Here is a 24,335-nt window from a genome sequence, read left to right on the forward strand (position 1 = left end):
TAATAACAAGTCATTAACAAAAGCAGTTATTAGTCAATACTTTTATTAGCAAATTTCTGATCCCTTATGTTATGATATGTTACCAATAAAATTATTCTGGTGATGCTATATATCATAGTAGTGCTCACTGATGTTTGGACTTGAGTGTATGTACACACAAACACACACACACACACACACACACACACACACACACACACACATACACACACACACACACAGAAGGATGAAAAATGGAAATGTGATGAGGGTTAGTGTGGGTTGTGTAAGTCACTCCATTAGCACAGGTACATTAAAGCACGATTCTGAATGATTCTGTAACACACACACACACACACACACACACACACACACACACACACACACACACACACACACTCTCTCTCTCTCTTGCTCTCTCTCTCTCTCTCTCTTTTTCCTTACCTCTCCCACACTCACAAACACACACACAGGGAGACAGACACACACACACACACACACACACACACACACACACACACACCCCCACACACACACAGGAGGAGTTGCAGGAGGAGACGAACTATAACCTTTATTACTCATTCCTCCCACCTGTTCTCTCTCTTCTTGGCTGATTATCTGTCGTTCTCAAAATGTTTCTCTCTCTATCTTTTTATCACATCTGTTCATGTTATTTCATTTTGTTCTTCCTGTTCAATTGTTCTCACAGAGCATCCTTTCATATCTAAATCCTCTACCTGTCTTATTAATCTCACAGCATTTTCTTTCTTTCTTTCTTTCTTTCTTTCTTTCTTTCTTTCTTTCTTTCTTTCTTTCTTTCTTTCTTCCAATTTTAGAAAGGCATCAATAAATCAACAGCAATTATTATTTTATAATAATTATTATTATTATGTGTGTGGAGGTCAATTAACCGCTGAGCTGTGCTGAACTGGTGCATTTAATTAGCTCTTAATATAACAGACCTGATAGTAATTAAGCAAAGCAGGTGTGTAACTGTGTGTGTGTGTGTATGTGTGTGTATAAGGATGTATGAGGTGTGTAACAGTGTGTATAAGAGTGTATGAGGTGTGTAACAGTGTGTATAAGAGTGTATGAGGTGTGTAACAGTGTGTATAAGAGTGTATGAGGTGTGTAACAGTGTGTATAAGAGTGTATGAGGTGTGTAACAGTGTGTATAAGAGTGTATGAGGTGTGTAACAGTGTGTATAAGAGTGTATGATGTGTCTAAGAGTGTGTATAAGAGTGTATGAGGTGTGTAACAGTGTGTATAAGAGTGTATGAGGTGTGTAACAGTGTGTATAAGAGTGTATGATGTGTCAAAGAGTGTGTCTAAGAGTGTATGAGGTGTGTAACAGCGTGTATAAGAGTGTATGAGGTGTGTAACAGTGTGTATAAGAGTGTATGAGGTGTGTAACAGTGTGTATAAGAGTGTATGATGTGTCTAAGAGTGTGTATAAGAGTGTATGAGGTGTGTAACAGTGTGTATAAGAGTGTATGAGGTGTGTAACAGTGTGTATAAGAGTGTTTGAGGTGTGTATAAGAGTGTATGAGGTGGGTAGCAGTCTGTATAAGAGTGTATGAGGTGGGTAACAGTGTGTATAAGAGTGTATGAGGTGTGTAACAGTGTGTATAAGAGTGTATGAGGTGGGTAACAGTGTGTATAAGAGTGTATGAGGTGTGTAAGAGTGTGTAACAGTATGTATGAGGTGTGTAACAGTGTGTATAAGAGTGTATAAGGTGTGTAACAGTGTGTATAAGAGTGTATGAGGTGTGTAACAGTGTGTATAAGAGTGTATGAGGTGTGTAACAGTGTGTGTAAGAGTGTATGAGGTGTGTAAGAGTGTGTAACAGTGTGTATAAGAGTGTATGATGTATGTAACAGTGTGTATAAGAGTGTATGATGTGTCTAAAAGTGTGTATAAGAGTGTATGAGGTGTGTAACAGTGTGTATAAGAGTGTATGAGGTGTGTAACAGTGTGTATAAGAGTGTATGAGGTGTGTAACAGTGTGTATAAGAGTGTATGAGGTGTGTAACAGTGTGTATAAGAGTGTATGATGTGTCTAAGAGTGTGTATAAGAGTGTATGAGGTGTGTAACAGTGTGTATAAGAGTGTATGAGGTGTGTAACAGTGTGTATAAGAGTGTATGATGTGTCTAAGAGTGTGTCTAAGAGTGTATGAGGTGTGTAACAGTGTGTATAAGAGTGTATTAGTGTGTAACAGTGTGTATAAGAGTGTATGAGGTGTGTAACAGTGTGTATAAGAGTGTATGAGGTGTGTAACAGTGTGTATAAGAGTGTATGATGTGTCTAAGAGTGTGTATAAGAGTGTATGAGGTGTGTAACAGTGTGTATAAGAGTGTATGAGGTGTGTAACAGTGTGTATAAGAGTGTTTGAGGTGTGTAACAGTGTGTATAAGAGTGTTTGAGGTGGGTAGCAGTCTGTATAAGAGTGTATGAGGTGGGTAACAGTGTGTATAAGAGTGTATGAGGTGTGTAACAGTGTGTATAAGAGTGTATGAGGTAGGTAACAGTGTGTATAAGAGTGTATTAGGTGTGTAAGAGTGTGTAACAGTATGTATGAGGTGTGTAACAGTGTGTATAAGAGTGTATGATGTGTGTAACAGTGTGTATAAGAGTGTATGAGGTGTGTAACAGTGTGTATAAGAGTGTATGAGGTGGGTAACAGTGTGTATAAGAGTGTATGAGGTGGGTAAGAGTGTGTAACAGTATGTATGAGGTGTGTAACAGTGTGTATAAGAGTGTATGAGGTGTGTAACAGTGTGTATAAGAGTGTATGAGGTGTGTAACAGTGTGTATAAGAGTGTATGAGGTGTGTAAGAGTGTGTAACAGTATGTATGAGGTGTGTAACAGTGTGTATAAGAGTGTATGAGGTGTGTAACAGTGTGTATAAGAGTGTATGAGGTGTGTAACAGTGTGTATAAGAGTGTATGAGGTGTGTAACAGTGTGTGTAAGAGTGTATGAGGTGTGTAAGAGTGTGTAACAGTCTGTATAAGAGTGTATGATGTATGTAACAGTGTGTATAAGAGTGTATAATGTGTCTAAGAGTGTGTATAAGAGTGTATGAGGTGTGTAACAGTGTGTATCAGTGTGTATAAGAGTGTATGAGGTGTGTAACAGTGTGTATAAGAGTGTATGAGGTGGGTAGCAGTGTGTATAAGAGTGTATGAGGTTTGTAACAGTGTGTATAAGAGTGTATGATGTATGTAACAGTGTGTATAAGAGTGTATGAGGTGTGTAACAGTGTGTATAAGAGTGTATGAGGTGTGTAACAGTGTGTATAAGAGTGTATGAGGTGGGTAGCAGTGTGTATAAGAGTGTATGAGGTTTGTAACAGTGTGTATAAGAGTGTATGATGTGTGTAACAGTGTGTATAAGAGTGTATGAGGTGTGTAACAGTGTGTGTAAGAGTGTATGAGGTGTGTAAGAGTGTGTAACAGTCTGTATAAGAGTGTATGATGTATGTAACAGTGTGTATAAGAGTGTATGATGTGTCTAAGAGTGTGTATAAGAGTGTATGAGGTGTGTAACAGTGTGTATAAGAGTGTATGAGTGTATGAGGTGTGTAGCAGTGCGTATAAGAGTGTATGAGGTGTGTAGCAGTGTGTATAAGAGTGTATGAGGTGTGTAACAGTGTGTATAAGAGTGTATGAGGTGGGTAGCAGTGTGTATAAGAGTGTATGAGGTGGGTAACAGTGTGTATAAGAGTGTATGAGGTGTGTAGCAGTGTGTATAAGAGTGTATGAGGTGTGTAACAGTGTGTATAAGAGTGTATGAGGTGTGTAACAGTGTGTATAAGAGTGTATGAGGTGGGTAGCAGTGTGTATAAGAGTGTATGAGGTGTGTAACAGTGTGTATAAGAGTGTATGAGGTGTGTAACAGTGTGTATAAGAGTGTATGATGTGTCTAAGAGTGTGTATAAGAGTGTATAAGGTGTGTAACAGTGTGTATAAGAGTGTATGAGGTGTGTAACAGTGTGTATAAGAGTGTATGATGTGTCTAAGAGTGTGTATAAGAGTGTATGAGGTGTGTAACAGTGTGTATAAGAGTGTATGAGGTGTGTAACAGTGTGTATAAGAGTGTATGAGGTGTGTAACAGTGTGTATAAGAGTGTTTGAGGTGTGTAACAGTGTGTATAAGAGTGTATGATGTATGTAACAGTGTGTATAAGAGTGTATAATGTGTCTAAGAGTGTGTATAAGAGTGTATGAGGTGTGTAACAGTGTGTATCAGTGTGTATAAGAGTGTATGAGGTGTGTAACAGTGTGTATAAGAGTGTATGAGGTGGGTAGCAGTGTGTATAAGAGTGTATGAGGTTTGTAACAGTGTGTATAAGAGTGTATGATGTATGTAACAGTGTGTATAAGAGTGTATGAGGTGTGTAACAGTGTGTATAAGAGTGTATGAGGTGTGTAACAGTGTGTATAAGAGTGTATGAGGTGGGTAGCAGTGTGTATAAGAGTGTATGAGGTTTGTAACAGTGTGTATAAGAGTGTATGATGTGTGTAACAGTGTGTATAAGAGTGTATGAGGTGTGTAACAGTGTGTGTAAGAGTGTATGAGGTGTGTAAGAGTGTGTAACAGTCTGTATAAGAGTGTATGATGTATGTAACAGTGTGTATAAGAGTGTATGATGTGTCTAAGAGTGTGTATAAGAGTGTATGAGGTGTGTAACAGTGTGTATAAGAGTGTATGAGTGTATGAGGTGTGTAGCAGTGCGTATAAGAGTGTATGAGGTGTGTAGCAGTGTGTATAAGAGTGTATGAGGTGTGTAACAGTGTGTATAAGAGTGTATGAGGTGGGTAGCAGTGTGTATAAGAGTGTATGAGGTGGGTAACAGTGTGTATAAGAGTGTATTAGGTGTGTAAGAGTGTGTAACAGTATGTATGAGGTGTGTAACAGTGTGTATAAGAGTGTATGAGGTGGGTAACAGTGTGTATAAGAGTGTATGAGGTGTGTAAGAGTGTGTAACAGTATGTATGAGGTGTGTAACAGTGTGTATAAGAGTGTATGAGGTGGGTAGCAGTGTGTATAAGAGTGTATGAGGTGGGTAACAGTGTGTATAAGAGTGTATTAGGTGTGTAAGAGTGTGTAACAGTATGTATGAGGTGTGTAACAGTGTGTATAAGAGTGTATGAGGTGGGTAACAGTGTGTATAAGAGTGTATGAGGTGTGTAAGAGTGTGTAACAGTATGTATGAGGTGTGTAACAGTGTGTATAAGAGTGTATGAGGTGTGTAACAGTGTGTATAAGAGTGTATGAGGTGTGTAACAGTGTGTATAAGAGTGTATGAGGTGTGTAACAGTGTGTATAAGAGTGTATGAGGTGTGTAACAGTGTGTATAAGAGTGTATGAGGTGTGTAACAGTGTGTGTAAGAGTGTATGAGGTGTGTAAGAGTGTGTAACAGTCTGTATAAGAGTGTATGATGTATGTAACAGTGTGTATAAGAGTGTATGATGTGTCTAAGAGTGTGTATAAGAGTGTATGAGGTGTGTAACAGTGTGTATAAGAGTGTATGAGGTGTGTAACAGTGTGTATAAGAGTGTATGAGGTGGGTAGCAGTGTGTATAAGAGTGTATGAGGTTTGTAACAGTGTGTATAAGAGTGTATGAGGTGGGTAGCAGTGTGTATAAGAGTGTATGAGGTGTGTAACAGTGTGTATAAGAGTGTATGAGGTGTGTAACAGTGTGTATAAGAGTGTATGATGTGTCTAAGAGTGTGTATAAGAGTGTATAAGGTGTGTAACAGTGTGTATAAGAGTGTATGAGGTGTGTAACAGTGTGTATAAGAGTGTATGATGTGTCTAAGAGTGTGTATAAGAGTGTATGAGGTGTGTAACAGTGTGTATAAGAGTGTATGAGGTGTGTAACAGTGTGTATAAGAGTGTATGAGGTGTGTAACAGTGTGTATAAGAGTGTATGAGGTGTGTAACAGTGTGTATAAGAGTGTATGATGTGTCTAAGAGTGTGTATAAGAGTGTATGAGGTGTGTAACAGTGTGTATAAGAGTGTATGAGGTGTGTAACAGTGTGTATAAGAGTGTTTGAGGTGTGTAACAGTGTGTATAAGAGTGTATGAGGTGTGTAACAGTGTGTATAAGAGTGTTTGAGGTGTGTAACAGTGTGTATAAGAGTGTATGAGGTGGGTAGCAGTGTGTATAAGAGTGTATGAGGTGGGTAACAGTGTGTATAAGAGTGTATGAGGTGTGTAACAGTGTGTATAAGAGTGTATGAGGTGGGTAACAGTGTGTATAAGAGTGTATGAGGTGTGTAAGAGTGTGTAACAGTATGTATGAGGTGTGTAACAGTGTGTATAAGAGTGTATAAGGTGTGTAACAGTGTGTATAAGAGTGTATGAGGTGTGTAACAGTGTGTATAAGAGTGTATGAGGTGTGTAACAGTGTGTGTAAGAGTGTATGAGGTGTGTAAGAGTGTGTAACAGTCTGTATAAGAGTGTATGATGTATGTAACAGTGTGTATAAGAGTGTATGATGTGTCTAAGAGTGTGTATAAGAGTGTATGAGGTGTGTAACAGTGTGTATAAGAGTGTATGAGGTGTGTAACAGTGTGTATAAGAGTGTATGAGGTGTGTAACAGTGTGTATAAGAGTGTATGAGGTGTGTAACAGTGTGTATAAGAGTGTATGATGTGTCTAAGAGTGTGTATAAGAGTGTATGAGGTGTGTAACAGTGTGTATAAGAGTGTATGATGTGTCTAAGAGTGTGTCTAAGAGTGTATGAGGTGTGTAACAGTGTGTATAAGAGTGTATGAGGTGTGTAACAGTGTGTATAAGAGTGTATGAGGTGTGTAACAGTGTGTATAAGAGTGTATGAGGTGTGTAACAGTGTGTATAAGAGTGTATGATGTGTCTAAGAGTGTGTATAAGAGTGTATGAGGTGTGTAACAGTGTGTATAAGAGTGTATGAGGTGTGTAACAGTGTGTATAAGAGTGTTTGAGGTGTGTAACAGTGTGTATAAGAGTGTATGAGGTGGGTAGCAGTCTGTAAAAGAGTGTATGAGGTGGGTAACAGTGTGTATAAGAGTGTATGAGGTGTGTAACAGTGTGTATAAGAGTGTATGAGGTAGGTAACAGTGTGTATAAGAGTGTATTAGGTGTGTAAGAGTGTGTAACAGTATGTATGAGGTGTGTAACAGTGTGTATAAGAGTGTATGAGGTGTGTAAGAGTGTGTAACAGTATGTATGAGGTGGGTAACAGTGTGTATAAGAGTGTATGAGGTGTGTAACAGTGTGTATAAGAGTGTATGAGGTAGGTAACAGTGTGTATAAGAGTGTATTAGGTGTGTAAGAGTGTGTAACAGTATGTATGAGGTGTGTAACAGTGTGTATAAGAGTGTATGAGGTGTGTAACAGTGTGTATAAGAGTGTATGAGGTGTGTAACAGTGTGTATAAGAGTGTATGAGGTGGGTAACAGTGTGTATAAGAGTGTATGAGGTGGGTAACAGTGTGTATAAGAGTGTATTAGGTGTGTAAGAGTGTGTAACAGTATGTATGAGGTGTGTAACAGTGTGTATAAGAGTGTATGAGGTGGGTAACAGTGTGTATAAGAGTGTATGAGGTGTGTAAGAGTGTGTAACAGTATGTATGAGGTGTGTAACAGTGTGTATAAGAGTGTATGAGGTGTGTAACAGTGTGTATAAGAGTGTATGAGGTGTGTAACAGTGTGTATAAGAGTGTATGAGGTGTGTAACAGTGTGTATAAGAGTGTATGAGGTGTGTAACAGTGTATAAGAGTGTATGAGGTGTGTAACAGTGTGTGTAAGAGTGTATGAGGTGTGTAAGAGTGTGTAACAGTCTGTATAAGAGTGTATGATGTATGTAACAGTGTGTATAAGAGTGTATGATGTGTCTAAGAGTGTGTATAAGAGTGTATGAGGTGTGTAACAGTGTGTATAAGAGTGTATGAGGTGTGTAACAGTGTGTATAAGAGTGTATGAGGTGGGTAGCAGTGTGTATAAGAGTGTATGAGGTTTGTAACAGTGTGTATAAGAGTGTATGATGTATGTAACAGTGTTTATAAGAGTGTATGAGGTGTGTAACAGTGTGTATAAGAGTGTATGAGGTGTGTAACAGTGTGTATAAGAGTGTATGAGGTGGGTAGCAGTGTGTATAAGAGTGTATGAGGTTTGTAACAGTGTGTATAAGAGTGTATGATGTGTGTAACAGTGTGTATAAGAGTGTATGAGGTGTGTAACAGTGTGTGTAAGAGTGTATGAGGTGTGTAAGAGTGTGTAACAGTCTGTATAAGAGTGTATGATGTATGTAACAGTGTGTATAAGAGTGTATGATGTGTCTAAGAGTGTGTATAAGAGTGTATGAGGTGTGTAACAGTGTGTATAAGAGTGTATGAGTGTATGAGGTGTGTAGCAGTGCGTATAAGAGTGTATGAGGTGTGTAGCAGTGTGTATAAGAGTGTATGAGGTGTGTAACAGTGTGTATAAGAGTGTATGAGGTGGGTAACAGTGTGTATAAGAGTGTATGAGGTGTGTAGCAGTGTGTATAAGAGTGTATGAGGTGTGTAACAGTGTGTATAAGAGTGTATGAGGTGTGTAACAGTGTGTATAAGAGTGTATGAGGTGTGTAGCAGTGTGTATAAGAGTGTATGAGGTGTGTAACAGTGTGTATAAGAGTGTATGAGGTGGGTAACAGTGTGTATAAGAGTGTATGAGGTGTGTAACAGTGTGTATAAGAGTGTATGAGGTGGGTAACAGTGTGTATAAGAGTGTATGAGGTTGGTAACAGTGTGTATAAGAGTGTATGAGGTGTGTAACAGTGTGTATAAGAGTGTATGAGGTGGGTAGCAGTGTGTATAAGAGTGTATGAGGTGGGTAACAGTGTGTATAAGAGTGTATGAGGTGTGTAACAGTGTGTATAAGAGTGTATGAGGTGGGTAACAGTGTGTATAAGAGTGTATGAGGTGTGTAGCAGTGTGTATAAGAGTGTATGAGGTGTGTAACAGTGTGTATAAGAGTGTATGAGGTGTGTAACAGTGTGTATAAGAGTGTATGAGGTGGGTAGCAGTGTGTATAAGAGTGTATGAGGTGTGTAACAGTGTGTATAAGAGTGTATGAGGTGTGTAACAGTGTGTATAAGAGGGTATGAGGTGGGTAGCAGTGTGTATAAGAGTGTATGAGGTGGGTAACAGTGTGTATAAGAGTGTATGAGGTGTGTAGCAGTGTGTATAAGAGTGTATGAGGTGTGTAACAGTGTGTATAAGAGTGTATGAGGTGTGTAGCAGTGTGTATAAGAGTGTATGAGGTGTGTAGCAGTGTGTATAAGAGTGTATTAGGTGTGTAACAGTGTGTATAAGAGTGTATGAGGTGGGTAGCAGTGTGTATAAGAGTGTATGAGGTGTGTAACAGTGTGTATAAGAGTGTATGAGGTGTGTAGCAGTGTGTATAAGAGTGTATGAGGTGTGTAGCAGTGTGTATGGAGTGTGTAACAGTGTATAGGGTCTGTAACAGTGTGTAACAGTCTGTATGAGGTGTGTAACAGTGTGTAAAGTAGTATGTGTTTTAATGTTGGTAAGTTTGTGTGTGTGTGTGTGTGTGTGTGTGTGTATTTGTATGTGTATGTGTGTGTATGTGTGTGTAAGAGATGGAGAGTCAGAATCAGGAATAAGAAAAGAAACCAGGAAAACTCTGATACATTTTTGAGCTCAGAGTAGAAAATCAGTAGGAGAGAGAGGAACCGCTGAAGAACACAGAGGGGCAGAGACTGAGAGTGAAAAAGAAAGAAGGGGGAGAGTGAGAGAGAGAGTGAGAGAGAGAGAGAGAGAGAGAGAGATGAACAGATCAAGATAAAGTGATAGAATGACAGATAGAGAGCATGAAATGGAGGCAGAGTGAAGGATGGAGTAAGAGACCAATAGAGACAGTTAAAAAAATAGATAGTGACAGACATTTAGTTATGGATAATGAGAGAAAACGAGGTATACAGAGAGAGAGAAAGAAAGTTAAGAAGATAAAAATCTTGAAAAAAGATAAGACAGATAGATGGAGAGACACATAGATTGAGAAAGAGATAGAGAGATGGAGAGAGAGACCTCTGTGATCTGTGCGTCCTCTCCTCTTCCACTGTGGCGTCTCGAGCACTAAATAAAAGCTGCACTGTTTATTGTATTCCTCTCGATCGAGCACATAGACCGAGATCGTCTTCCTGCAGAGACACAACCACAGAAAACATTGGAACTAAGAACTAACACCATCTCACACACACACACACACACACACACACACACACACACACACAAACACAAATACACACTCACTCACACATATATACACAATAACACACATGTTCAAACATACACACTTACATGCTCACACGTATACACACACACACACACACACACACACACACACACACACACACACACACACACACACACACACTTCCACTCGCACAAACACACACATACATACGTACACACCCAAAAACCCACACATACACACGCGAATACACACCCACTCACACGTACATAAACAATCACACACGTACAAACACACATAAATGTACACACATACACACACACACCTACACTCACATAAAAACACATACAAACTTATACAGATATTTACTCATTACACATACATACACCATTACACTACACACTGTATACACACACACACACACACACACACACACACACACACACACACACACACACACACTAGGCCCCTATGTGACTTCAGGTATAGAATGGAAACGCGAGTGTGAAGGTGACAATGACAAGCTCGGCGTGAACGTAGAAACGGGAGGGGGGGGGGATTTAGCAGGCCACACCCACTCACCCCGCCCCCTCCCACTTCTTCCCTCCCCCACCTTTTTTCTCACTGCTCTCTATAAGCTGTGGTTCTCCAATCTCCAGGAAGAAGCTCTTGTTCTTCTCGTACTCCTCGTCATCGATTATCCTGACCTTTATCGTTTTGCTGGAAGGAAAAAAGAAGAGGAGGAAGAAAGGACGGAAGAGAGAAAAGAGAGAAAAAAGAAACAGAAGGTGAAGAAAACGAGTCAGGGAACTGCAGAAGAATGCAAAAGTGAAGTATGCAGTCACGAGAAAGCACAGAAGGAGACAGGACAGGATGAGAGGAAAGAATCGAGACACCAGAAAAGTCTGGACACACACACACACACACACACACACACACACACACACACACACACACACACACACAAACACACAAACACACACACACACGGCATACCCAGACACCTCTTTACATGTTCATTATGGGTGAAAGAGATCAAAGAGCAGCTGCAGCTGCTAGTGGGCGTGGCAAAATATATTAATGAACACACATGACTGATTGTCTCAGACTCCGCCCACTCAATTAATTAAGCTGCTAATGTCACTGCAGAGATTTCTAACATTACAAATATGCCACCTGTGAGGTTTATGCTAACGATAACCAGTGTTTATTTATATCGTTACGATTCATTTTATGCTAATAAACAATAATGTTTTGCTAAAATAATGATTAGCAACTCTGGGTAATAGCAACACTGATTAGCATCAAGCTAATTCCAGTTAACTTCATGCGTCATGCTAATACCAATTAAACAATCAAATAAGCTAACAGCAGTGCAAATTATGCTAGCACTCAAAGATATGCTAGAGCTTAAAAAAGGTTTAAGTTGAACAAAATTAGACCCATGCTAATTGGGCAATGAACACAGGTGATGAAGTACCCATGATGCATTGCAGCACACACACGCACACACACACACACACACACACACACTCTCTCTCTCTCTCTCTCTCTCTCTCTCTCTCTCTCTCTCTCTCTCTCTCTCTCTCTCTCTCTCTCTCTCTCTCTCACAGTATCCTGAAATGTCAAACAAACAGCAAACAAGATTCGCTTTCACCAGATTGAGTCAGAACATGCCACGCCTCTTTATCACACACACACACACACACACACACACACACACACACACACACAGTCTCACTGTCTTGTGAGTGTATTAAAATACAGTGTGTGAGAAGCTTCAAAGTCATGGGATGCCACCGTGTTGCCATAGTTACCGATATGCTAACGATAACTGATGCTAAAGCTCGTTAGGTGGAGCGAATAAAACATTAATAGTGCAAAATTGATGATGCATCTACTACACGAAATATTAAAATAATTATAAGTTATGAACGGCAAAATATGATGTAATAATGTAAAAATTAATATAATTATATATATATATAAAATAATTAACAACTACCATCACTTTTAGGAAAACTAGTTAGATTATTCTTTGAGTTTGTTGAAGCAAATTTATGTGTAAATACTATAGTGATAGCTCATAAATGATAGCTACTAATTGACTAATTAATACTAATGATAGCTCATAAAACTAGCTAGCAAGCATTACACACACAGGGTTGTAGTATGCTAGATAAATATCCATAGATGATTTAATCAGCTAGCACATAGTGATAAATAATAGTGATGCAGTTTGTGTAGATAAATATTAATACAGTTTAAATACAGTTAGCTACTTGACTGGCATTCCAGAGAAACTGTTCGTTTAGAAACGTTTTTCTATATTTAATGTGAGACAAGATGTGAAGACATTTAAATAGCTAGCTAGCTAACAACTCGTAAGGATGAACTGAGGCCTTACTAACTAGCGCTCGTCTTTGGGCCGTGTCCCAATCTGAGTTTTAGGTCAAGGTGACTTTAAAGGCAATCAAAAGGAAATGAAAACTTCCTTTTTACTTGGCACATTTTCACAAGATAAAACTGTCAAATGAGACCATCAAGGAGACCCAATTTCTGTAACACACACACACACACACACACACACACACACACACACACACACACACACACACTTCCTCAAGGGTACTCTCTGACAGGCAGGTCTTTAGTGACTCAATTAATTTGACTAAGTGTAACAGGTTTCCCTAAAGATCTGTGTGTGTGTGTGTGTGTGTGTGTGTGTGTGTGTGTTCCTCTCTATACTGTTTGGCTTATTGCTGATAATATTTTTTATATTCATAAGATCTGTTTAGTTGCTCATTTATTATGCATGAAACAGAAAAATCCTGACTAAATAACTCATGTCCCAAATTATAGTGTTCCCTACAAAGTGCACTGTGATCTAAAGCAAACTGAAATCTCTCTCTCACACACACACACACACACACACACATTTAACAGTCTAAAAACAGACAGACACATATTTAACATATGCACACAAACATATCGAGATAAACACAACACACACACTTTGTTCTTGTTCCTTGTGTGTGTGCGCGCACTTGTGAAGAGGGGATCCTGCGGTTGCCATGGTGATGACTGTGATGTATGTGGGATCTTTAGCCGTGGAGAGGTCATGGGGTCAACAGTTAAAAAAGGTCCTTATAAGGGCATGAGAGAAGAGCACTGATATAATATATATATATATATATAGCCTTTCACTGTGTAAGTGTGTGTGTGTGTTTGTGTGTGGGAAACAGTGTGTATATGTGTGTGTGTGTGTGTGTGTGTGTGTGTTAATCAAATCTGAAATCTGATGGGAATTTAAACTTGAAAGAAATCGAGGTTGGTAAACACACACACACACACACACACACACACACACACACACACACACACACACACACACACTACAGCAGTACCGTATCGACAGTGTGATAATGTAAAGACGGATCGGTAATCACTTTTAAATCATACTCAGTGATATGTTCAGGTTTCCGTGGTAACTGCACACACACAATTTCCTCCATCACCACCGCAATACAGTGTTCTGTAGCACCTCACATTCAGAGAATCTGATTGGTGAGAAATCGTTTGTTTACACGCTTTATTTATTTATTTATTTATTTATTTATTTATTTATTAATTACTGATTTTATGCCCCCTCTAAAAAAAACCCATGGAATAGAATGTTCTTTTTGAATGTTTCATTCCACATTTAGTCTCCATTTGCTGTTACAATAACCTCCACTCTTCTGGGAAGATGTTCCACTAGATTTTGTGGATATCTGTGGAGATTAATTCAGCTATAAGTGTGTTAGTAAAGTCAGGTGCTGATGTAGGTGAGAAGGTGAGGAGGTTCCTGGGGTGCAGTCAGTGTTCACATTCATCACAAAGGTGTTCAATAGTGTTGCAGCTCTATAGCAGGAGATCTTCCTGCTATAGATCTCAGTTTCACATTTAAACCCATAAATGCTGATCATCTTGATGAGATGGCGAACAACATAGACCTTATCCTCACTAGCACTTTAGACACTGTTGCCCCCATCCGGTTAAAAAAGGTTCGAGAACAAGCACCTGCACCTTGGTATAATAGTCATACGCATGCCCTAAAGAGAACAACACGTAATCTGGAGAGAAAATGGAGGAAAACTAAATTGGAGGTATTTAGAATTGCATATAAAGACAGTATGCTTAGCTACAGACAGGCGCTAAAAGCTGCTAGAGCTAAACACCTGAGCAAACTCATAAAAAATAACAAAAACAATCCCAGGTTCCTTTTCAGTACAGTCGCTAAATTAACAACAAATCAGGGATCTGAAAAATGTGTTCCATCACAGTTTAGTAGTGAAGACTTTATGAATTTCTTCACTGAAAAAATAGATAACATTCGAAAAACAATTGTGGCAGTTCAACCTCTGACAGCATCTCCCGACACAATCGTACTTACAACCCCACAACTACACTGTTTTACATGTATAGGACAGGAAGAGCTGTATGATGCTATTATGAAAGCTAAATCAACAACATGTCAGTTAGATCCAATTCCCACTAAACTACTAAAGGAAGTGTTATATACAGCTGGTGAGCCTCTTCTCAATATTATTAACTCCTCACTATCGTTAGGTCATGTCCCTAAATCCCTCAAGTTAGCAGTTATTAAGCCCCTCATTAAAAAACCTAATCTGGATCCAAACACGCTATCGAATTACAGACCAATTTCAAATCTCCCATTTATGTCTAAGATTTTAGAAAAGATTGTCGCTGCCCAGTTATGTAACCACTTGCAGGAGAACAATATCTTTGAAGAGTTTCAGTCAGGTTTTAGGCTCCATCATAGCACAGAAACTGCTCTAGTTAAAATCACTAACGACCTGTTTTTAGCTTCAGACCAAGGCTACATCTCCCTATTAGTTTTACTAGATCTTAGTGCTGCGTTCGACACTATAGATCATGATCTTCTCCTCGATCGCTTACAGAATTACATCGGTATTCAGGGACAGGCATTAAGCTGGTTTAAATCCTACCTGTCCAATCGTTACCATTTCGTAGATTTAAATGGAGAGCTATCCAGGATAATGCTAGTAAATTATGGCGTGCCACAAGGGTCAGTTCTGGGACCCCTGCTTTTTACAATATACATGCTTCCATTAGGAAATATTATTAGAAGGCATGGAATTAGCTTCCATTGTTATGCTGATGATACCCAGCTATATATTTCATCCAAACCAGGCGATACAGCTCAATTAGCTTGCATAACTGAGTGTGTTGAAGAAATAAGAGATTGGATGACCCATAACTTTCTGCTATTAAATCCTGATAAAACGGAGATTTTGCTCATCGGCCCAAAAAATAGTACACAGAAGCTCCAGCATCTCAGCCTGCATTTAGACGGTTGTTCTGTAACTACTAGTTCAACGGTAAAAGACCTGGGAGTTATTTTAGACAGCAACTTATCTTTTAAAAATCACATCAATCAAGTTACAAAAACAGCCTTCTTTCACCTTAGAAATATTTCTAAGCTAAGAAATATGTTATCTATATCTGATGCAGAGAAGCTCGTCCATGCGTTTATGACCTCTAGAATAGACTACTGTAATGCATTACTAGGTGGATGTCCTGCATCATTAATAAACAAGCTTCAGTTAGTTCAGAATGCCGCAGCAAGAGTTCTTACTAGGTCAAGAAAATACGATCATATAACCCCAATCTTATCGTCCCTACATTGGCTTCCTATTAAGTTTCGAATAGACTACAAACTACTGCTACTCACTTATAAAGCACTAAATGGTTTGGCTCCCATGTATCTATCCAGTCTCTTAACACGCTACAATCCATCACGCTCCCTGAGATCTCAAAACTCTGGGCTTCTAGTAGTTCCTAGAATAGCAAAGTCCACTAAAGGCGGTAGAGCATTTTCACATTTAGCTCCTAAACTCTGGAATAGTCTTCCTGACAGTGTTCGGGGTTCAGATACACTCTCCCAGTTTAAGTGCAGATTAAAAACATATCTTTTTAGCAAAGCCTACACATAACACACATCACGCACATCACATCACAACCTTGTGCTCCAGAACATCTGATCACATGCACATTATCAACTTGTGCTGTTAATATCATGAACAGCAGCTACGCTAATTCCTCTCCACTGCTTCTCTTTCTCTCCCCATCCCGAGGCTTCCTGAGGTTTGGCCAGCTCCAGTCACGTCCCACCTCGTGAAGATTATGGACCTATGGATGATCATGGAGAAGTAGATGCCGAGTGTTTAAAGGCCCTGGCATGGAGAAGCTGATGCTGGATCTATGATGATCACAAATTGTTCTGTATTGTTGAAAGATTTATGACCAAACTTTTGATGTCACCCATATGAGGAGGGGTTCCCCTTTGAGTCTGGTTCCTCTCAAGGTTTCTTCCTCATATCATCTAAGGGAGTTTTTCCTTGCCACTGTCGCCACGGCTGCTCATCAGGGACAAACGCACACCTTCACCTTCACTGTTGTTTTCTGTAAAGCTGCTTTGAGACAATGTCTGTTGTGAAAAGCGCTATACAAATAAACTTGACTTGACTTGACTTGACTTCCACTCCAACCCATGGAAAGCAGATCTTCATGGAGCAGGCTTTGTCCACAGGGGAATTGTCATGCTGGAACAGGTTTTGGGTCTCCTAGTTCAAGTGAAGGCAAAATGTTATGCTCCTGCATCCAAAGAGGCCCAATACAAATGTGTGTCCAACCTTTTGTAACTGGAGAACAACCACATCTGGGTGGAGAAGACTGGTGTCCCAATACTTTTGGCGAGATGGGTATATACTGTATATTTCATGTGTTCTTTTATGATGCTGATGATGATGCTGATGATGGTGTCTCTGTTTTCTATTTTTTTATTCCTCCTTCTTAATGTTAACATGCATTCTTTACATAGATCACTTACACACAGCCTCCTCTCTCTCTCTCTCTCTCTCTCTCTCTCTCTCTCTCTCTCTCTCCCTATACCTCCTGTGTTTAGCATCTGTTTATCTACCGCCCACACACACGTTATTACTCACAGAAAAACCCTTCTCAAAACCACAAAAAGGTCCCAGTGGTCACAGATGATATGTGTGTGTGTGTGTGTGTGTGTGTGTGTGTGTGTGTGTGTGTGTCAAAAACTAATAAACTGATGAACAAGCCTAGGGCATGAACAAATCACCAATGGATCAACAAATGAATAAAACCACAAAAAACAAACTGGCAACCAGAAAAACACACGCCGAGGTGATGAGCCATAAAATAAACCAACCAACAAACAAACATCAAGCAGCGAATTAACACCAGCATCATTACTGCCATCAACACCAACACAATCACCAACACCAGCACTGGACCTCACCTTCCCAACACACTAACCTCACCTCCTCAACAAACTAACTTTACCTCCTCAACAAACTAACCTCACCTCCCCAAACCACTAACCTCACCTCCTCAACAAAATAACCTTACCTCTCCAACCGACTAAACTCACCTTTCCAACGAACTAACCTCATCCCCCCAACCCACTAACCTCACCTTGCCAACCCACTAACCTCACCTCCCCAACCCACGCAACCTCACCTCCCCAACAAACTAACCTTGCCTCCCCAACACACCAACCATCACCCACAACGAGGATCATTGTGTCAGGACCTCTTCCCACTTACCAGCGAGGGGCTGAGAAGTTTAGTAGACTTTTAGCTCTAAATGAATGGTTACAGTCATGGTGTCGAGAACATAAACTTCTCTTTGTTAATAACTGGAACTGTTTCTGGGAGCGTCCTAGGTTCTTCCGCCCTGATGGCCTGCACCCGAGCAGAGTTGGAGCAGCAGTGCTATCAGATAACATCTCTAGGATACTACACACCATCTGACTGGTAAGACATCAAGAAATCTTCAACTATAAGAACACGCATACTACAGACCAAATAGTTACAAGTTCACACACAGCCCAGTTTATAGAAACCGTATCTATTCCTCGTGTAGTAAAACCAAGAATTACATACACAAGATCCAGAAATAATCTTATTGCAGTTAAAACTGAAAAATGCCAGATAAACAAACACAACAAAGTTCTAAAGTTCGGTCTTTTAAACATTAGATCACTTGCACCCAAAGCACTGATTGTAAATGAGATGATCACAGATAATAATCTCTCAGCACTCTGTCTCACTGAGACCTGGATTAAACCAGGTGATTATATGGGTCTAAACGAGTCGACACCGTCAGGATATGTTTATAAGCATGAGCCCCGTCAGACTGGTCGTGGGGGGGGGTGTAGGAACCATTTATAGTGCTTCTCTTAATGTTAGTCAGAGATTAGGATTCAGCTTTAAATCATTTGAAGTGCTCGTTCTTAAAATTGCACTTTCAGACATGCATAGAAAACTCGCTCTGGTTACCGTGTACAGACCCCCAGGACCCTACGCTGATTTTCTTCATGAGTTTGCTTGTTTTCTCTCAGACCTCCTGATCAGTTTTGATAAAGTGCTGCTTGTAGGAGATTTTAATATTCATGTAGATGATGAAAACGATGCCCTAGGATTATCATTTGTCGATTTACTAAACTCTTTTGGAGTTAAACAAAACGTCACCAGACCAACCCACCGTTTTAACCACACACTAGACTTAATAATATCCCACGGAGCAGACGTCACTGATATAGATATTTTACCCCAGAGTGATGACATCACAGACCATTATCTCCTACTGTACACACTACCGGTAGAGCAGATTAACCGTGTTTCACCACGTTATCGACCTGGTAGGACTATTATTCCAACCACTAAGGACAGATTCATAAATAACCTGCCTGATTTATCTCAGTTTCACATTAAACCCATAACTGCTGATCATCTTGATGAGATGGCGAACAACATAGACCTTATCCTCACTAGCACTTTAGACACTGTTGCCCCCATCCGGTTAAAAAAGGTTCGAGAACAAGCACCTGCACCTTGGTATAATAGTCATACGCATGCCCTAAAGAGAACAGCCCGTAATCTGGAGAGAAAATGGAGGAAAACTAAATTGGAGGTATTTAGAATTGCGTATAAAGACAGTATGCTTAGCTACAGACAGGCGCTAAAAGCTGCTAGAGCTGAACACCTGAGCAAACTCATAGAAAATAACAAAAACAATCCCAGGTTCCTTTTCAGTACAGTCGCTAAATTAACAACAAATCAGGGATCTGAAAAATGTGTTCCATCACAGTTTAGTAGTGAAGACTTTATGAATTTCTTCACTGAAAAAATAGATAACATTCGAAAAACAATTGTGGCAGTTCAACCTCTGACAGCATCTCCCGACACAATCGTACTTACAACCCCACAACTACACTGTTTTACATGTATAGGACAGGAAGAGCTGTATGATGCTATTATGAAAGCTAAATCAACAACATGTCAGTTAGATCCAATTCCCACTAAACTACTGAAGGAAGTGTTATATACAGCTGGTGAGCCTCTTTTAAATATTATTAACTCCTCACTATCGTTAGGTCATGTCCCTAAATCCCTCAAGTTAGCAGTTATTAAGCCCCTCATTAAAAAACCTAATCTGGATCCAAGCACGCTATCGAATTACAGACCAATTTCAAATCTCCCATTTATGTCTAAGATTTTAGAAAAGATTGTCGCTGCCCAGTTATGTAACCACTTGCAGGAGAACAATATCTTTGAAGAGTTTCAGTCAGGTTTTAGGCCCCATCATAGCACAGAAACTGCTCTAGTTAAAATCACTAACGACCTGTTTTTAGCTTCAGACCAAGGCTACATCTCCCTATTAGTTTTACTAGATCTTAGTGCTGCGTTCGACACTATAGATCATGATCTTCTCCTCGATCGCTTACAGAATTACATCGGTATTCAGGGACAGGCATTAAGCTGGTTTAAATCCTACCTGTCCAATCGTTACCATTTCGTAGATTTAAATGGAGAGCTATCCAGGATAATGCTAGTAAATTATGGCGTGCCACAAGGGTCAGTTCTGGGACCCCTGCTTTTTACAATATACATGCTTCCATTAGGAAATATTATTAGAAGGCATGGAATTAGCTTCCATTGTTATGCTGATGATACCCAGCTATATATTTCATCCAAACCAGGCGATACAGCTCAATTAGCTCGCATAACTGAGTGTGTTGAAGAAATAAGAGATTGGATGACCCATAACTTTCTGCTATTAAATCCTGATAAAACGGAGATTTTGCTCATCGGCCCAAAAAATAGTACACAGAAGCTCCAGCATCTCAGCCTGCATTTAGACGGTTGTTCTGTAACTACTAGTTCAACGGTAAAAGACCTGGGAGTTATTTTAGACAGCAACTTATCTTTTAAAAATCACATCAATCAAGTTACAAAAACAGCCTTCTTTCACCTTAGAAATATTTCTAAGCTAAGAAATATGTTATCTATATCTGATGCAGAGAAGCTCGTCCATGCGTTTATGACCTCTAGAATAGACTACTGTAATGCATTACTAGGTGGATGTCCTGCATCATTAATAAACAAGCTTCAGTTAGTTCAGAATGCCGCAGCAAGAGTTCTTACTAGGTCAAGAAAATATGATCATATAACCCCAATCTTATCGTCCCTACATTGGCTTCCTATTAAGTTTCGAATAGACTACAAACTACTGCTACTCACTTCTAAAGCACTAAATGGTTTGGCTCCCATGTATCTATCCAGTCTTTTAACACGCTACAATCCATCACGCTCCCTGAGATCTCAAAACTCTGGGCTTCTAGTAGTTCCTAGAATAGCAAAGTCCACTAAAGGCGGTAGAGCATTTTCACATTTAGCTCCTAAACTCTGGAATAGTCTTCCTGACAGTGTTCGGGGTTCAGATACACTCTCCCAGTTTAAGTGTAGATTAAAAACATATCTTTTTAGCAAAGCCTACACATAACACACATCACACACATCACATCACAACCTTGTGCTCCAGAACATCTGATCACATGCACATTATCAACTTGTGCTGTTAATATCATGAACAGCAGCTACGCTAATTCCTCTCCACTGCTTCTCTTTCTCTCCCCATCCCGAGACATCCTGAGGTTTGGCCAGCTCCAGTCACGTCCCACCTCGTGAAGATTATGGACCTATGGATGATCATGGAGAAGTAGATGCCGAGTGTTTAAAGGCCCTGGCATGGAGAAGCTGATGCTGGATCTATGATGATCACAAATTGTTCTGTATTGTTGAAAGATTTATGACCAAACTTTTGATGTCACCCATATGAGGATGGGTTCCCCTTTGAGTCTGGTTCCTCTCAAGGTTTCTTCCTCATATCATCTAAGGGAGTTTTTCCTTGCCACTGTCGCCACGGCTGCTCATCAGGGACAAACGCACACCATTCACCTTCACTGTTGTTTTCTGTAAAGCTGCTTTGAGACAATGTCTGTTGTGAAAAGCGCTATACAAATAAACTTGACTTGACTTGACTTGACTTTTTTACAAACTAACCTCACCCCCCACCAACACACTAACCTCACCTCCCCAACAAACTAACCTCACCCCCCAAAACACTAACCTCACCTCCTCAACAAACTAACCTCGCCTCCCCAGCACACTAACCTCACCTCCCCAACACACTAACCTCGCCTCCCAAACACACTAACCTCGCCTCTTTAACAAACTAACCTCACCTCCCCAACACACTAACCTCACCCCCCAACACACCAACCTCGCCTTCCCAACACACTAACCTCACCTCCTTAACAAACTGACCTCTCCTCCCCAACACACTGACCTCGCCTCCCCAACACACTAACCTCACCTCCTCAGCAAACTAACCTCACCTTCCCAACACACTAACCCCACCTCCTTAACAAACTAACCTCACCTCCCCAACACACTGACCTCACCCCCCAACACACTAACCTCACCTCTTTAACAAACTAACCTCACCTCCCCAGCACACTAACCTCGCCTCCCCAACAAACTAACCTCACCTTCCCAACACACCAACCTCACCTCCTTAACAAACTAACCTCACCTCCCCAACACACTGACCTCGCCTCCCCAACACACTAACCTCACCTCCTCAGCAAACTAACCTCACCTTCCCAACACACTAACCCCACCTCCTTAACAAACTAACCTCACCTCCCCAACACACTGACCTCACCCCCCAACACACTAACCTCACCTCTTTAACAAACTAACCTCACCTCCCCAGCACACTAACCTCGCCTCCCCAACAAACTAACCTCACCTTCCCAACACACCAACCTCACCTCCTTAACAAACTAACCTCACCTCCCCAACACACTGACCTCGCCTCCCCAACACACTAACCTCACCTCCTCAGCAAACTAACCTCACCTTCCCAACACACCAACCTCACCTCCTTAACAAACTAACCCCACCTCCCCAACACACTGACCTCGCCTCCCCAACACACTAACCTCACCTCTTTAACAAACTAACCTCACCTCCCCAGCACACCAACCTCGCCTCCCCAACAAACTAACCTCACCTACCCAACACACTAACCTCACCTCCCCAACAAACTAACCAAACTTAAATAAAATAAACAACAAACTAAAGGTCTGCAGCAGAAAAAGAAGACGTCATTACTACAGCAATATTATAACCAAAAATTAATAAACACACACAAGTAAACCAACAACTTACAACAAACAAACTGAAATAACCACAAACCTACAGCAAACGACACAAAACAAACCACATGACCAGCTAAAACAACAAACAACCAAAACACAATTAAAAAACTACAATAAACCCATCTAAATAAATAAAAAAATTTTACCAAACAAACAAACAAACAAATTAACAATAGGACCAAGAAATTATCACCCTGAATAACAACCACACAACAAACCAACAACTAATTCAAACAAAAAACAAGAAACAAGCAACAAAAACACTATTACACACACACACACACACACACACACACACACACACACACACACACACACGCAGTATAAATAAACTCAAATAAATAATAAAAGTATGGTCATGTGACAAACAAACAAACAGAATCAGTAAACAATTAAACCGCTAACAAAAAAACATTTCAAAACAAATCAGCACACTGACATAAATAACACACACACACACACACACACACACACACACACACACGTTTGTGTAGGGATAATGGTCTGGAGTCTAACGACTTTTGAAAAGAAAAGTGTATATGTGTGTGTGTGTGTGTGTGTGTGTGTGTGTGTGTGTGTGTGTGTGTGTGTGTGTGTGTTATTTATAGGACTGAAGCGAGTGTTGACCTTTGACTTTGCGAGCAGCGATCAATTCTACCATCATCTGCTGCTTCGCCCACCTTCCACTGGCACAGGAAATGAGGCGAGAGAAAACGAGAGCGAGAGGAAGTGCTGTAACCTCCAACGGAGGAGTTTAAAGAGCTCACAATTTCAAAGGAGAGGAGAAAAAGAAAAAACATGGGTAACTGCCCAAACAAAGAAGTAAGAGTATAACAGGTCCCTGTGTGTGTGTGTGTGTGTGTGTGTGTGTGTGTGTGTGTGTGTGTGAGTGTGTGTAAGAGAGTGTGTGTGTGTGTGTGTGTGTGTGTGTGTGTGTGATCATCCGCCCTGATCTAATGTTTCTAATAAATGTAGATAAACTTATATCACTTTATATTACAGTGTAATATCACTTTATTATCTTACTTCAATTAAAATATCCGTTTAAAGTGTTTTTTTATTCTTGTTTTATTCACTATATTTGACCATTTTCCTTTTTTTTCTTTGTAAACTTGTAGTTTTTTTGTAATGTGTGTGTGCAGTCCAGCTGCAAATGCTATAAAATACAGATGTTTGTCCTGCTAAGAAAACACACTCACACTGAAAATGTATATGTATATATATATATCAATTACATCAGTCTCTAACAGTAAATGCTGCGAGATGAAGGATCTGTGTCTGTTTTTATATAATCCACTGTAATGTTGAGTAAAGGTGAAGTACCTACAAACATACAGACCCAGAATTCTCCAGAGCTGCAGAAGATCTTTCCCATTCGTATTTACTATACAGTCATGCTTATTTCTTTAAATATGGGAGAATGTTATATTGTTGTTCTCTCTCTCTCTCTCTCTCTCTCTCTCTCTCTCTCTCTCTCTCT

General features: G+C 40.0%; 1 protein-coding gene across 2 annotated transcripts in view; it reads right to left on the minus strand.

The window, feature by feature from the left end:
• slc8a1b (solute carrier family 8 member 1b) overlaps positions 1-24,335 on the minus strand; it is an 81,440-nt gene that overhangs the window by 21,469 nt on the left and 35,636 nt on the right. Inside the window, exon 3 of one of the 2 annotated variants that reach the window (XM_083544596.1) lies at positions 10,844-10,950. In XM_083544596.1, the coding sequence (XP_083400722.1) occupies positions 10,844-10,950 (107 nt within the window). Of the gene's footprint in view, positions 1-10,064; positions 10,178-10,843; positions 10,951-24,335 lie in introns of both variants that reach the window. The other variant, XM_083544595.1, reaches the window with a different exon arrangement.

This window comes from Silurus aristotelis (genome assembly GCF_946808225.1).
Source record: "Silurus aristotelis genome assembly, chromosome: 6".
NCBI lineage: Eukaryota > Metazoa > Chordata > Actinopteri > Siluriformes > Siluridae > Silurus > Silurus aristotelis.